We start from the raw sequence: 13,438 nt of genomic DNA, 5'->3' as shown, positions 1-13,438 counted from the left end.
CTGATAAAGACTCTCATCAAACCTGAATCAGGCTCCTCTGGGCCCTCTTCTCAACTTAGGCCTGACCTTATACTCTGTTCTTGTCCTGCTTAGTCCAGTTTTAGCAAAAATCCTGCTGAATTGGTTTAGTGAAAATCTCTCAGTCTTAGTATCTGATCACTCTCTACATCTGATCAAACTACTCATCCTTCAATATGTTATTATCCTCCTGCCTTCAGCAAGAATTTTATAGTTAGTCTAGCAAGAATCCCCTTGGCCTTGATGTTTCCTCAGTAGTTTTCCACCCACTCTTCCCACTTTGCCACTTGGATATAAATCCCTACTTGTCCTTACTGTATTCAATGTTGGGCCTGATCTCTCTCTCCACTACTGCAAACTCCCCACTGCAGTAGTTCTTTTTAAATAGTCTTCCTTGCCATCTTTAACAAGTGACAAAATAATTTTTTTTTTTTTTTTTTTGAGACAGAGTCTCGCTCTATCGCCCAGGCTGGAGTACAGTGGCGCAATCTTGGCTCATTGCAAGCTCTGCCTCCCGGGTTCACGCCATTCTCCTGCCTCAGCCTCCCGAGTAGCCAGGACTACAGGCACCTGCCACCACCATGCCCAGCTAATTTTTTGCATTTTTAGTAGAGACGGGGCTTCACCGTGTTAGCCAGGATCCAGGATGGTCTCAATCTCCTGACCTCGTGATCCGCCCGCCTCGGCCTCCCAAAGTGCTGGGATTACAGGCGTGAGCCACCGTGCCCGGCAATAATTTTTTTTTAACATTACATCATTTACTATAAAACAGTGACAAGTTTTGCCAATGACATACCAGAAGATGGCACAAGTTTTGACAGTTAAATATCCATTTTTGCAAACTTACCTTAACATTCTTCAGTCCCTTTTCAAAGAGGCTAAGCATCTCAGAGAGTTTATTGTCAGAATGTACATTATAAATGGTCTGGCTGCGTTGTTGAAGCAAACCAATAATGTATTCATTTTCAATCTGCTCATGCATTTTGAACTCCTTGAAAGTAGCATACAAAGACTGCAGAAGAGCACGGAAATCGTTGTTGTTGGAAAAATTGGTTTTAGAAAGCTGAATAAAAATTTAAAAAGAAAAGTGTAATAAATACGTGCAAATATGCACAAATAAAAAATATTCAAATACATCCCTATTCACTTTTGCACACAGCATGATACTTCCCTTACACTTGGTTAAAGTACAAATAAAGGAAATTCATAAATTAACAAGTTATAATAGTATATTAAAAAGTACACTAGGCCAGGAAGATGTTGGTTTGCTGTCTGGAGGGCTTGGTGATACAGAAAAACGATACGTGCACAAATCATCGTTTCTTTAAATAGAGATTAAACCACGCCCCTTCTAAACCTAAAATTTCATTACTCTATATGTATGCTAAATACAGGCAGGCAGATATTTTAAAGAGGGAAACTTGATTTGGTTAAATACAACAAGTAGATGAAAGGGGAAAAGCTACTAACACCATACCTCCTAGACTTGCTTTCTAAAGTATCTAGTATTCCTAAAATGGAACATAATCTAAGCTTATTGCCTGTCATCAGCTGGAATGACAGTCTGATGACACAGCATCAAAACAGATGACATACAAGCTCCTAAAACAAAATTATTCGTACTATACATAACAGAATTAACTATCTTCTATAAAAGGTAGTATGGATTATGCATTTTAAGAGTCACTTACAGTGAACCAGTTCTAAAGTCAGATTCTCTAGGATGGGATACCGGTTCTACCATTATTTAACTGTGCAACCCTGGGTAAGTTACTTTTCTTTCTTTTTTCTTTTTTTTTTTTTTGAGATGGAGTCTTGCTCTGTCGCCCAGGCTAGAATGCAGTGGTATGGTCTCGGCTCACTGCAGAGTCTGCCTCCCAAGTTCAAGCGATTCTCCTGCCTCAGCCTCCCAAGTAGCTGGGATTACAGGTGCCCACCACCGCGACTGGCTAATTTTTGTATTTTTTAGTAGAGACAGGGTTTAACCATCTTGGCCAGGCTGGTCTTGAACTCCTGACCTCATGATCCACCCGTCTCGGCCTCCCAAAGTGCTGGACTACAGGCAGGAGCCACCACGCCTGGCCTACTTTTGTTAATGTGTTAGTTTAACCTTGATGTTAAATGGGTATAATAAAACATCTGTATTTCACATGGTTGTTGGTACTCAATAAACATTAGCTATTATCATTTTGAAAATTAAATATTCATTTTTTATAAAGTCATACATTTTTTACTCTATACAAATATTTACTGAGTAGCTATTATGAGGTAAACACTGTTCTTCGGTACTTGGGATATATCAATGAACAAAACAAAGATTTCTTGCCTTTATGGAGTTTCCATTCCAGTGAAGGCAAATAAGACAATGAACAGTTAACTGCAATACACAAGTAAATCATCTAGAGCAAGAATTGGCAACTTTTCTATAAAAGGACAGATAACAAATGTTTTAACTTTTGCAGGCCATGTGGTCCGTAGCAATTATTTAACTCAGCAGTTGTAGCACAAAAGTAGTCATAGACAATATGTAAATGAATGACTGTAGTTATATTTTCATAAAACTTTATAAACACTGAAATTCAAAATTATATGTTTTTCACATGTCACAAAATACTACTCTTCTTTTGATTTTTTCCAACTATTTAAAAATGTAAAAGTGATGCTTGGCTCTTAAGCCACACAAAAAACACAGGTAAGACAGATTTGGTTAAATACATATTACAGATTTTTTTTTTAAATCATAAGAAATGCCACACAAGATTACAATAAAATTCATTAGTGGCTAATCTCTACAAACATTATCATGTATCATTTTTTGGGGGAAAAAAAAAGCAAACTTAAAAATAGCCTTAGTAGAAGCAGGACACAAATCAAAAGAAACCATTAACGCTAGGTATTATTTTTTTAATGGCAAAAAGTAAACACAGTCAGCCTCTGTGGGGATACAGAAACCACAGGTTCAACCAACTGTGGATTGTAAAAGGCTGGGCATGGTGTCTCACACCTGTAATCCCAGTACTTTCAGACGCTGAGGTGAGTGGATTTCCTGAGGTCAGGAGTTCGAGACCAGCCTGACCAACATGGTGAAACGCTGTTTCTACTAAAAACACAAAAATTAGCAGGGAGTGGTGGTGTATGCCTGTAGTCCCAGCTACTCGGGAGGCTGAGACAGCAGAATCACTTGAACCCAGGAGGCGGAGGTTGCAGTGAGCCGAGATCATGCCACTGCACTCCAGCCCGGGCAACAAAGCAAGACTCCTTCTCAAAAAAAAAAAAAAAAGAAAGAAAAGAAAATATTGAAAAAAATAAAAAGTAAAAATAACAATAAAAAACAATATAACAACTATATGCATAGGATTTTCACTGTATTATGTATTATAAGTAATCTAAAGATGATTTAAATCATACGGGAAGACGTGTAAGTTACATGCAAGTACTATGCTATTTTATATAAGGGACATGAGCATCCATGGAGTTTGATATCCATGGGTGTCCTGAAAACAATCTCCCACAAAATAGGAGGATATCAAAGGAAGACTGTAAGGCCCTAACATGAGTTAAGAAAAATAATATCTTAAAAGACATACAGGGAATTTTGCATATATTCTCATTAGACTATTAGAAATTCTTTTAGATCTAATAACACACTAAGGTAAAGATTTGTTTCGTGCCACAAACTGACAGCCAAATTAACTATAGTAACTATATAAAGAGATTCTAAACTACAGAGAGAATCTATATCCAGCTAATCTAGCACAGTAGTTAAAAGCACTGACTCTGGGGCAAGATTGCCTAGGTGTAATCCATTCTGCCAGCAAGTCATTACATTTCTTTGTACCTCAGTTTCTTCATCTGTAAAACAGGGCTAATAATATTAACTACCTCACAGAGTTCTTGTGAGAATTTTTTTGAGACAGGGTCTTGCTCTGTTGCCCAGGCTGCAGTGCAGTGGCATGATCATAACTCACTGCAACCTCGAACTCCTGAGCTCAAGTGATCCTCCTGCTGGCCTCAGCCTCCCGAATAGCTGGAACTACAGGTGTGGTGTGCACCACACCTAGTTACTCCTTTATTTTTTAGAGATGGGGTCTCACTATGTTGCCCAAGCTGGTCTTAAAGTCCTGGCTTCAAGTGATCCTCCTGGCTCAGCATCCTGAGTTACTGAGATTATAGGCACAAGCCACTGCACCTGGCTACCTGTGACAATTTAATAATATAAAGAACACAGAATATAAACACTACCTAGGCATCTGCAAGCCTTACTTAGTAGGCTTTTCCGTTATTAATTCTGTATTCAGACTAAAATAAAATATCATTACAAAGAAACTAGTACAGCCATTATGGAAAACAGTATGGAAATTCCTCAAAAAATCAAAAATGTAATTTTCATAAGTTCCAGCAATCGCATTCCTGAGTATATGTTCAAAGTAAATAAAATTCAGATCTCTAAGAGATATCTGCACTCCCATGTTCAATGCAGTATTATTCATAATAGCCAAGATATGGAGCCAATTGGAGTGCTTGACCACAAATGGGTAAAGAAAATGTGATATATACAACAAAATATTATTCAGTCATAAAAAAGGAAATCCTGTCATTTGCAACAACACAGATGAACCTGGAAAACAGCTAAGTGAAATAAGCCAGATACGGAGAGACAAATAATGTATGATCTCACTATATATGGAATCTAAAGTAGAACTCATAGAAGCAGAGAGTATGAAAGATGGTTGTCAGGGAGCAGAGGATGGAGAAAATGGGGGATGCCGAACAAAGAACACTAACTTTCAGTTCTAAGATGAGTATGTTCTGGGGATATAAAGTACAGTACAATGACTATAGCTAATAATACTGTATTATGTACTTGAAATTTGCTGAGAGTACATCTTCTGTGTCCTTACCACTCCCACACAAAGGGTAATTATTTGTGGTGATGGATGTGTTAATTTGATTTTGGTAATCATTATACGATGTACATGTATATCAAACCATCGCATTGTACACCTTGAATATATACAATTTTTATTTGTCAATTATACCTCAATAAAGCTGGGAAAAAATGATCAACAGATTAACAGATCAAGTTAAATTCTTGGTGGAGAATATAAAATATTTTGTACAACAGGTTGAGGAAATAAGATTTTTATCTACATTAAATCCTCAACATGTTTGTTGATTTGATGAAGTGAAAACAAAGCCAAAAAAAAAAAAAAAAAAGAGCAACAGACAGAAAAGTCCTTAAAGATACTACCCAACTCAGTTTTTCTCCATATGAAAAGTGCAAATTTTTTTTTTTTTTTTTTTTTTTTTTTTTTTTTTTTTTGAGACGGAGTCTCACGCTGTTGCCCAGGCTGGAGTGCAGTGGCGCGATGAAAAGTGCAAATGTTTTTAACCTGGTACCTAAAGTTAGTAAATTTAGCAGTTAAAAGAATAACCAGGGCCGGCACGGTGGTTCACACCTGTAATCCCAGCACTTTGGAAGGCCAAGGCGTGTGGATCACGAGGTCTAGAGATCTAGGCCAACATGGTGAAACCCCATCTCTACTAAAACTACAAAAATTAGCTGGACATGGTGGCACACGCCTGTAGTCCCAGGTACTCGAGAGGCTGAGGCAGAAGAATGGCTTGAACCTGGGAGGCAGAGGTTGCAGTGAGCCAAGATCACACCACCACACTCCAGCCTGGAGACAGAGCGAGACTACGTCTCAAAAAAAAAAAAAAGAACCAGAATATACCAGAATATACACATTCTAACTTTTTTGACATCTGTTTATATGAATAGTTTTTAAAATTGTTTGCCTTCACATACAGACTTTATAGAGGAAAAAAACCTGGACACTAATAATTTCTGGGACATACTGAAGCCAAAGATATGTGAGAAATTACCCTAGTGTTGTTATATATTTAATTATTAAAACAATCTAAAGAGTAGGTATTAAAATCCTCATTTTATAGTCTAACAAACAGGCTCAGGAAAAAAACTTACCCCACATCATACAACTAGTAAACAACAAAACCAAGACCAAGTCCCTAAAACTCTAACATCTATGGCTTTTCTACAGATACAACGTTAGTCCCATTAATAAAGCTATCTTTTCAGATCCAAGAGAGTAAATTGTTAGAAAGAACATTTGCTCCAAAGCAACAGTTCTCACCAAGGCAGTAATTTTGCCACCCCCCTACCCATCCCCCAGAGATAAAAGGCAAAATCTGGAGGCAGTTTTGGTTGTCACCACTGGAAATGTACTACTGACACCTAGTGGATAAAAGTCAAGGATGTGGCTAAACAGCCTACAAGGCACAGGATAGCCCCCATAAAAAAGACGCATCTACCTCAAAACGTCAACAGTGCTTTGGTTCAGAAATGTTGCTCTAGAAAACTGTTTTTCAAACACTGTTAACCATGACCTTTAGTATGAAATATAGTGTAATCCAGATTCACACCCATCACAAACACTCAAACAAATTTCAGGGAACAGTATTTCCCTCTCTAATCTGTGATGTACTCTAATACTTACTTTTCCATTTAAATTTTTAATGCTGTTCCTGACCCACAAAAGAAATTTATGACCTACTACTAATAGGTCACAGGTCACATTTTGAAGAGCACTCTTCTACAGTAAAATATAAAGGTTCCTAGTGACTATAAAGTTATATACTCTGATGCCTCACAAATTCAACAAAGAACTTACATATATAAAAGGACACACATAATTAACAAATAGTAACATGGTACCTTCCACATTTTAAAAGGATTTATAACTGATTTTCTTTTTTTTTTTTTTTTTTTGAGACAGCGTCTTGCTCTGTCGCCCAGGTTGGATTGCAATGGCATAATCTCAGCTCGCTGCAATCTCTGCCTCCTGGATTCCAGCAATTCTGCCTTAGCCTCCCCTGTAGCTGGGATTACAGGACCCCGCCACCACGCCCGGCTAATTTTTGTATTTTTTGTAGAGACGAGGTTTCACCATTCTGGCCAGGCTGGTCTTGAACTCCTGACTTCATGATCCACCTGCCCTGGCCCCCCAAAGTGCTGGGATACAGGCATAAGCCACTGCGCCCAACCTATAACTGACTTTCTGTCTCAAACATTCTACAGTGATAAATCAAGTATTACAGCCTGGTTTCAAACTGATTCTCAAAAGTGGTATGTCACTTAAAGACAATACAGCACATTCAAAAATAGATAAGAAAATGGCAGCCAGGAGCGGTGGCTCAAGCCTGTAATCCCAGCACTTTGGGAGGCCGAGATGGGTGGATCACGAGGTCAGGAGATCGAGACCATCCTGGCTAACACGGTGAAACCCCGTCTCTACTAAAAAATACAGAAAACTAGCCGGGCGAGGTGGCGGGCTCCTGTAGTCCCAACTACTCGGGAGGCTGAGGCAGGAGAATGGCGTAAACCCGGGAGGCGGAGCTTGCAGTGAGCTGAGATCAGGCCACTGCACTCCAGCCTGGGCGACAGAGCGAGACTCTGTCTCAAAAAAAAAAAAAAAAAAAAAAAAAAAAATGGCATAACAAAAACACCAATATTATTCACCCAAATACATTTTTACTTTGTCTACTCACTCAGACAATGCTTTAATTTAATCAAGGGAGACTTATACTTAGTGAAGAAACCTTAGTAAGTATCTGATCAAATTTACAGATGGAAAAAATGACCCACAGGTAAACTGTTCTGCATAAAAATCATAGAGCTCCCAATAAGTAGCCGAACTAGTAAGGTAATGCAAAACCCATGGGCTTCTGAAGGGGAAAAAAAATCCTAAGATTAAAATTGAGGCTCTACTAATTACTAGTTGAATGAGTTGGGTAAGTTACTTAACCACTAAAGCTGTTTCCTCAACTTTAAATGAAGGATAATATTTGTCTTATGTAGTTCTTGTGAAGATTAAAAGAAACAATGTAGACATGTAGTAAGAACTCATTAAATTCCCTTTTACTTCTTCCACAGCTCTCAATTCAATATTTTCTCCACTAAGCCAATCTTCTCAAATGCCAGTCAATAAATTGTTACAGGTATGCAGAAAAAGGGGTGGGGGGCCGGGAGGTGGGGAAGGAAAACTGACCATAAAGTTATACTCACTCATTTTTTAAAAAAAAGAATATATTCAAATTACTCTACGTTTCTTCCCACCTAAGAGTTTTGGGTGACAAAATGTCCTATATGTATAAATAAATGTATAAATATATTAAATCCTTTAATAAAAGCAAATAGCACTTTTAATACCCTTACCTGAAAAATTTGGGCACGCCTTAAGGCTTCCATTACTTGAGTTTTTAATAACTGGTTTATATATAAGTCTGGGAATCTCTGAACTAACCACATCCTTACAACCACAGCCTACTCTTCCCTCAGAAATCAATTCAAAGAGACCACTCCTGACACTTTAATGTGGAACTGACCACCTAACTCCCTTTGCTCCCACTATACCGTGTTTGGATTTCCATCCTAGCATAGATGTTATTACATACTGGACTGTAAACTTTTTGAGAGTAGAGACCACATGTCACATTGCCAACGTCTTTCTGTAGTACAAGCTACTACAGGGTAGATGGTAGAAACTCCAATGCTCACTGACAGAATTAATGGCGTTAACCTTGGAGAACTGGAGAAAAGACTGATAAACTGAAGTAAAATGGAAAAAGGATGTCATTTAATATAAATATTTACTAACATCATCCCAGTTTGAAAGGTCAGTGAATTAGCAGATTTTTTAGCACATTGTTCCCCAAAAAATAAACTACTATGATTTAATATAAAGAAAATTAAACTAGGAATCCTAACAATGACTTGGGTTTCCATCCGGATCTACCACTAGCTGCTTATGTAACCTTGGCCTAGCTAATCTAGGCCTGTAAGTCCCCAGCAATAAAACAGAAATACTTTGTCTTTACATAACTCAAAGCACTGTTGTCTGGATAACAAAGGTGAAAATCCTTTCCATAAAACTTTTTACAAATGTAAAAAGAAATCTATGGGCAAAGTATTAAATCAGGTATTAGACAGCAATATTTAAAATGGTCTAAGACATACATCTGTCAGCTTTTGAAAATTTGTTTTATTTTCTCATCCTATTCAACTTTCTACCTAAAAAATAAGTAGACTAAGATAACTTTGGAACACATTATACTAACTAGTTTAAGCATATAAGTGGTTTACTTGATGCTAGCAAATAAATGGATGCTTCTAAAATACATTGTACTTGAGAAGTTCAGTATTGAAAATAGTAACTGACTTCTTTATAATAACTGGGCATTCAGAGCCCACATTTGGACTACAGTACAGTGAAATAACTATTTTGTACCTTTTTAGTTTGAGCATAAAAACTAGTTCTCATTTTGTATAGTTTTATTGTAAACTGTGTTCAATGGGATATCCTTGGTCTATACAACCAAAGGATAATGGCAAAACGTGAGATGATAAATGAATAAAAACAAACAAGGTACTCTTCCTTTAATTCCTTTAAGATTACTGAGCCATTACAAAATAATTATTTTCCACTCTAGCTCCCAAAGGACATCCTAAGAGAGATTTCCATTGGCTATCATTATCAAGAAGAAATCTGGATGTAAAATTCCTATGCAGTTTTTTTTTTCCCTAAATCTCCTCGGTCTCAGTTCAGAAAATTGGACTTTTAATCTTCTTCATAAACATATACAACAATCTCATTAACTATATCTAATTAATTCAGAATTAGTAATAATTTTGACTTACACTATGTCAAATTGAAAATGCTTTATTAAACTAGTTATGCAAATAGGAACATTACTGAAAAGAATCTTACTTGACTCAGATATTTTGTAAAAAAGCAACTGCATTTTCAAAATTTGTTCAAATATTCTCAACCACCAGGAAGAGACACAGAAAAAGAGTGACTAACTTGTTGAAAATTTTAAAATAAGGCTGGTGAGCCTAGTCTGCAAGTAAATTAAATTGTGATTATTTTGGGAGGTCACAATCATCTGGAAATCGATGAAAGCTACAAACCCCCTAGGAAAATGGGCACATGCACAAAATTCTCCATATAATTTCAGTTGATCGTAGGCTACCTCTCCACAGTTTAAACTGGAGAGAAAACTTGGATTCTGTTAGTCTCAACTTCCACTTTCGATTTTTGAGACCAATTTTTTTCTTTCCTGCTATTAAAGAATGTTGTCTGAATGAACCAAATTCAAAAGCCAGAGAGGATAAAAACACAACAATACTGCTAACTAAAAAATTCAGGGATATACCCTTTCCATTAATGGCTTAACCATTCCTCATGCTTCTCCTAGATAAGTGGTTCTCACCCTCAGCTGCATACTGCACTCAACTGGAGAGCTTTAATCATCTATAACTGATGTCTGGGTGAAATCCTAATTTTAGTCACATAAACATCAGGATTTCTAATAGTTTTTAGGTTAAGGCTAATAAGCATCCGAGGTTGCAAACCACTGTCCTAGACAGTCCTGGTGTTTCCAACTACGTGTGAACTGGGTATTTCTAAATTTTCAGAATGGAGGGAGGGAGAAGATGGAGTGCTAAGATTTGAAATTCAACGTCACTGCTTTAAATTGCTGGTCTTGAGTGTGGCCTAGCAGTGAACACCCTGGGCATTCTCCAATCGCCTGGCTTAACTATGAAACACCCCTCTTTTCTGTAGACAATGGTTCTGCATAATGCTATGCAATTTCTGAGAATTCCTAAAAGTTGATTTCTATGCTTAAACAGTAGTCATTTGAATGCTTTATGTAGTTGGATCATTTCCACAAGAAACGGGACTGCCTGAGGTTTGCAGATATCCATGTGACTTTCCCCAACATAAACTGACAAATATGTGGAATGTTAAATATTGTTTTAAAATCATTAGCAAAGGGCCCTGAATCATCTCCACAAAAGTGCCTCTTCAGCTTATGCTGCACCAATTATGAGCCCAAAATGGTTCTCACAGTTAAACCAACTTTTCCCGAGGCCCCCTTTATTCGAGCTTATGTAAAGAATTCCAAGAATTGCTGTCTTATAACAAAATCTACATCTAGTAAGTGGTCAAGGCAATAAAAGTTGCAAAGAAAACGATAACGACATATGAAGAGTGAAGGTTCTTCAGTTCTAAACTTGGCTTTTCCCCCAAATCAAACCAGTGAAAAAAGCTGGGGGTAAAAGGAACCCGGTAGCTGGGAGACGCCGCAGTTCCAGCCAGGAAGCCAGCGAGAGGTTCAGAGGATGGGTGGGTGTCTGCACGGAGAGCCCCGAACAGGCCCGGGGGAGTGACGGAGAACGGGAACAACTGCTCGGTGCGGATGGGAGTCCCCCGCAGGTGGCCGGCCGGGGCACCCAGGGCTTCGGGGAGGTAGGGCCGCTCTCCTTAGAGGCAGCAGCGGGAGGCCCAGGGCGGCGGTGGGGCCGGCGCGAGGGCGGCCAGTGACCCCGGCAGCGCCCCTCCTCAGGCGCCAGGCCCTCGGCAGGGGACGCCGCCCGCCCCGAGAGCACGTCCGAGGCGACTGCCAGGCGGGGAGGCCGGCTCTGCGAGGGCCCCGCAGCGGGCGGGGAGGCTGCGGGAACGGGCAGCGCTGACAGCTGCGCAGGCGGCTACTCGCGCGGCGACGGCACGGGGCTGCGGGCGCGGCACAGGCCAGGCCGCCCCAGTAACCCAGCCAGCTCCCCATCGCCGCCCGCACCGCCCACAGCAGGAGGCTCGGCGCTCCGTTACCTTGTCGCAGTAGAGCCCCACCAGCTGCTTCATCCGCCAGTGTGGGGCGGTGAAGACGTCCACTTCTTCAGGGAAGGGCGCCATCGCCACTGCCTCAGCCTCCGCCTCAGCAGCCGCGGCCGCCGCCTCTCCATAGACACCCTCGCCGCGGGGCAGAGGCGGCGCGCCCCCTTGCGCATGCGCCCGCCCCGTCGGCGCGCGCGCCCGGTCAGCCTGGCCGGCAGGAACGCGGGGGCGCGCAGGCCGCCGCCATGCGGTCCCTGCGGCCCACGTGACCGGGCGCGCGCAGAGGCTCGCGGCTTCTGCCTCCCGCCCCCACTCTTTTCGTTTCTTGTCCTCTTCCTATGCAGCAGAAAGAACCCAAACCTTTACCCTGTCTCTTTCACTACATGAAAGCACAGTATCTGAGAGTAGGGGAAAGTCGTTTCAGTGGCGCTCTCGGCGCTTCTCCCATTTCTGCCCAGCCCACCAGGCGTTGAGGAGAGGCAGCCAAGCACAATGGCCGCAGTCGGGGCCGCGAGCTCTGCCTGTGCCCAGGCCCCGACGCCTGCTTGGCCTGGGTGACCAATGCGTCTGGCCGGGACCTCCAGAGCTACCCTTTGCCTCCCTGCGATTGGCCCGTGCCAGACTTTTTCTGGGGCCAAGTGCAGACCACTCCGCCCGCCAGTCAAAGGTCGGGCCTGGCTCCCGCCCAGCTGTTGGTGAACCAGGGCTGCGGGCTCTGAGAGCTTCGGTCCCGGGCGGCAGCCCACCGCGGGCGCGGGGCCTGGGTGCGAGGGGCGGGACAGAGACCGCGAGAGAGAGACCTGGTGGAATTCGGAAGTCTCAACGCGGGGAAAAACAGTATCTAGGGATCCAGGTGCCGAAATGCACCTCAAGTGCTGGAACGCGGGTCAGGGATAGGCCCGACGGGCCTTGGGGGTGGGAAGAAGGGTGAATAACGGAAGGTTAGTGCGGTAAAGAACCTTGGTACAAATCCCGCCATTTTAAGCGGAGGTTCGGAGAGAAAACAAGATCACTAAACCAGGGAAATGTCTGTCTCTTCCCCATAAATAGCCTGGCCCTCGCCACAGACCTCCTGGAGACCCTGTTCTTTGCTGACGCTTGTCAGTCTTAGATTGGTTGGCTGGAGTACTGCTGGGCAGACAGGGAAACAGGAGAAAACAGGGAAGCCTGAGAACCTTGAGAGGAATTGTTATTTGCTTAATGGCCAGAACCTCCAGGAGAGCAAGAACCAGATATGCTGTGTTCACCCTTGTTCTCTATTATCTATCACAGTTGCAAGACAACATGGGGATCAGTAAATATTCAACAAATAATGGAGTAGAAGGAGGTGAGAAAGAACTTTGCAGTGGAATGCACCCTATTTAGTTCTAATCTTATCTTACTATATGCTATTATAGACAGTCAGTGTAAACAGTGGTTAAACCACAGACTCTGGAAATGAAGTTAAGATTCCTGGTTTTGCCAGACACTAGCTATACAACCGTTAACAAGCTATATGACCTCTTTGTGCCTCAGTTTCTTCTTACATGAAATGAGGCTAGTAATACCTACCTCAGAATCTTTATGAGGATTGAGTTTATATATTTGAAGCACTTATAATAGTACCATCTGTAAGCTATCAATACTTTTTAAAAGCAACTCTATGAGGTAGTGCTGCAGGAAATTAGGTCTTCAAGACATTCTAGTAATTGCCTAGGGTCCCAGAAATTAGTAAGTGAAAA

General features: G+C 41.2%; 1 protein-coding gene across 1 annotated transcript in view; it reads right to left on the bottom strand.

Annotated features, from left to right (window-relative positions):
- LOC105487911 (F-box and leucine rich repeat protein 5) overlaps nt 1-11,874 on the bottom strand; it is a 42,037-nt gene extending 30,163 nt beyond the window's left edge. Inside the window, exons 1-2 of the mRNA XM_011751578.2 lie at nt 11,712-11,874; nt 866-1,081 (exon numbers count right to left, since the gene is read on the bottom strand). Coding sequence (XP_011749880.1) covers nt 866-1,081; nt 11,712-11,795 — 300 coding nt within the window. The 5' untranslated portion in view covers nt 11,796-11,874. The remainder of the gene's footprint in view (nt 1-865; nt 1,082-11,711) is intronic.
- Between the last annotated feature and the right edge of the window lie 1,564 nt (nt 11,875-13,438).

Source organism: Macaca nemestrina, chromosome 3, assembly GCF_043159975.1.
Source record: "Macaca nemestrina isolate mMacNem1 chromosome 3, mMacNem.hap1, whole genome shotgun sequence".
NCBI classification, from domain to species: domain Eukaryota; kingdom Metazoa; phylum Chordata; class Mammalia; order Primates; family Cercopithecidae; genus Macaca; species Macaca nemestrina.
This window is presented reverse-complemented; position numbering and strand designations above follow the sequence as displayed.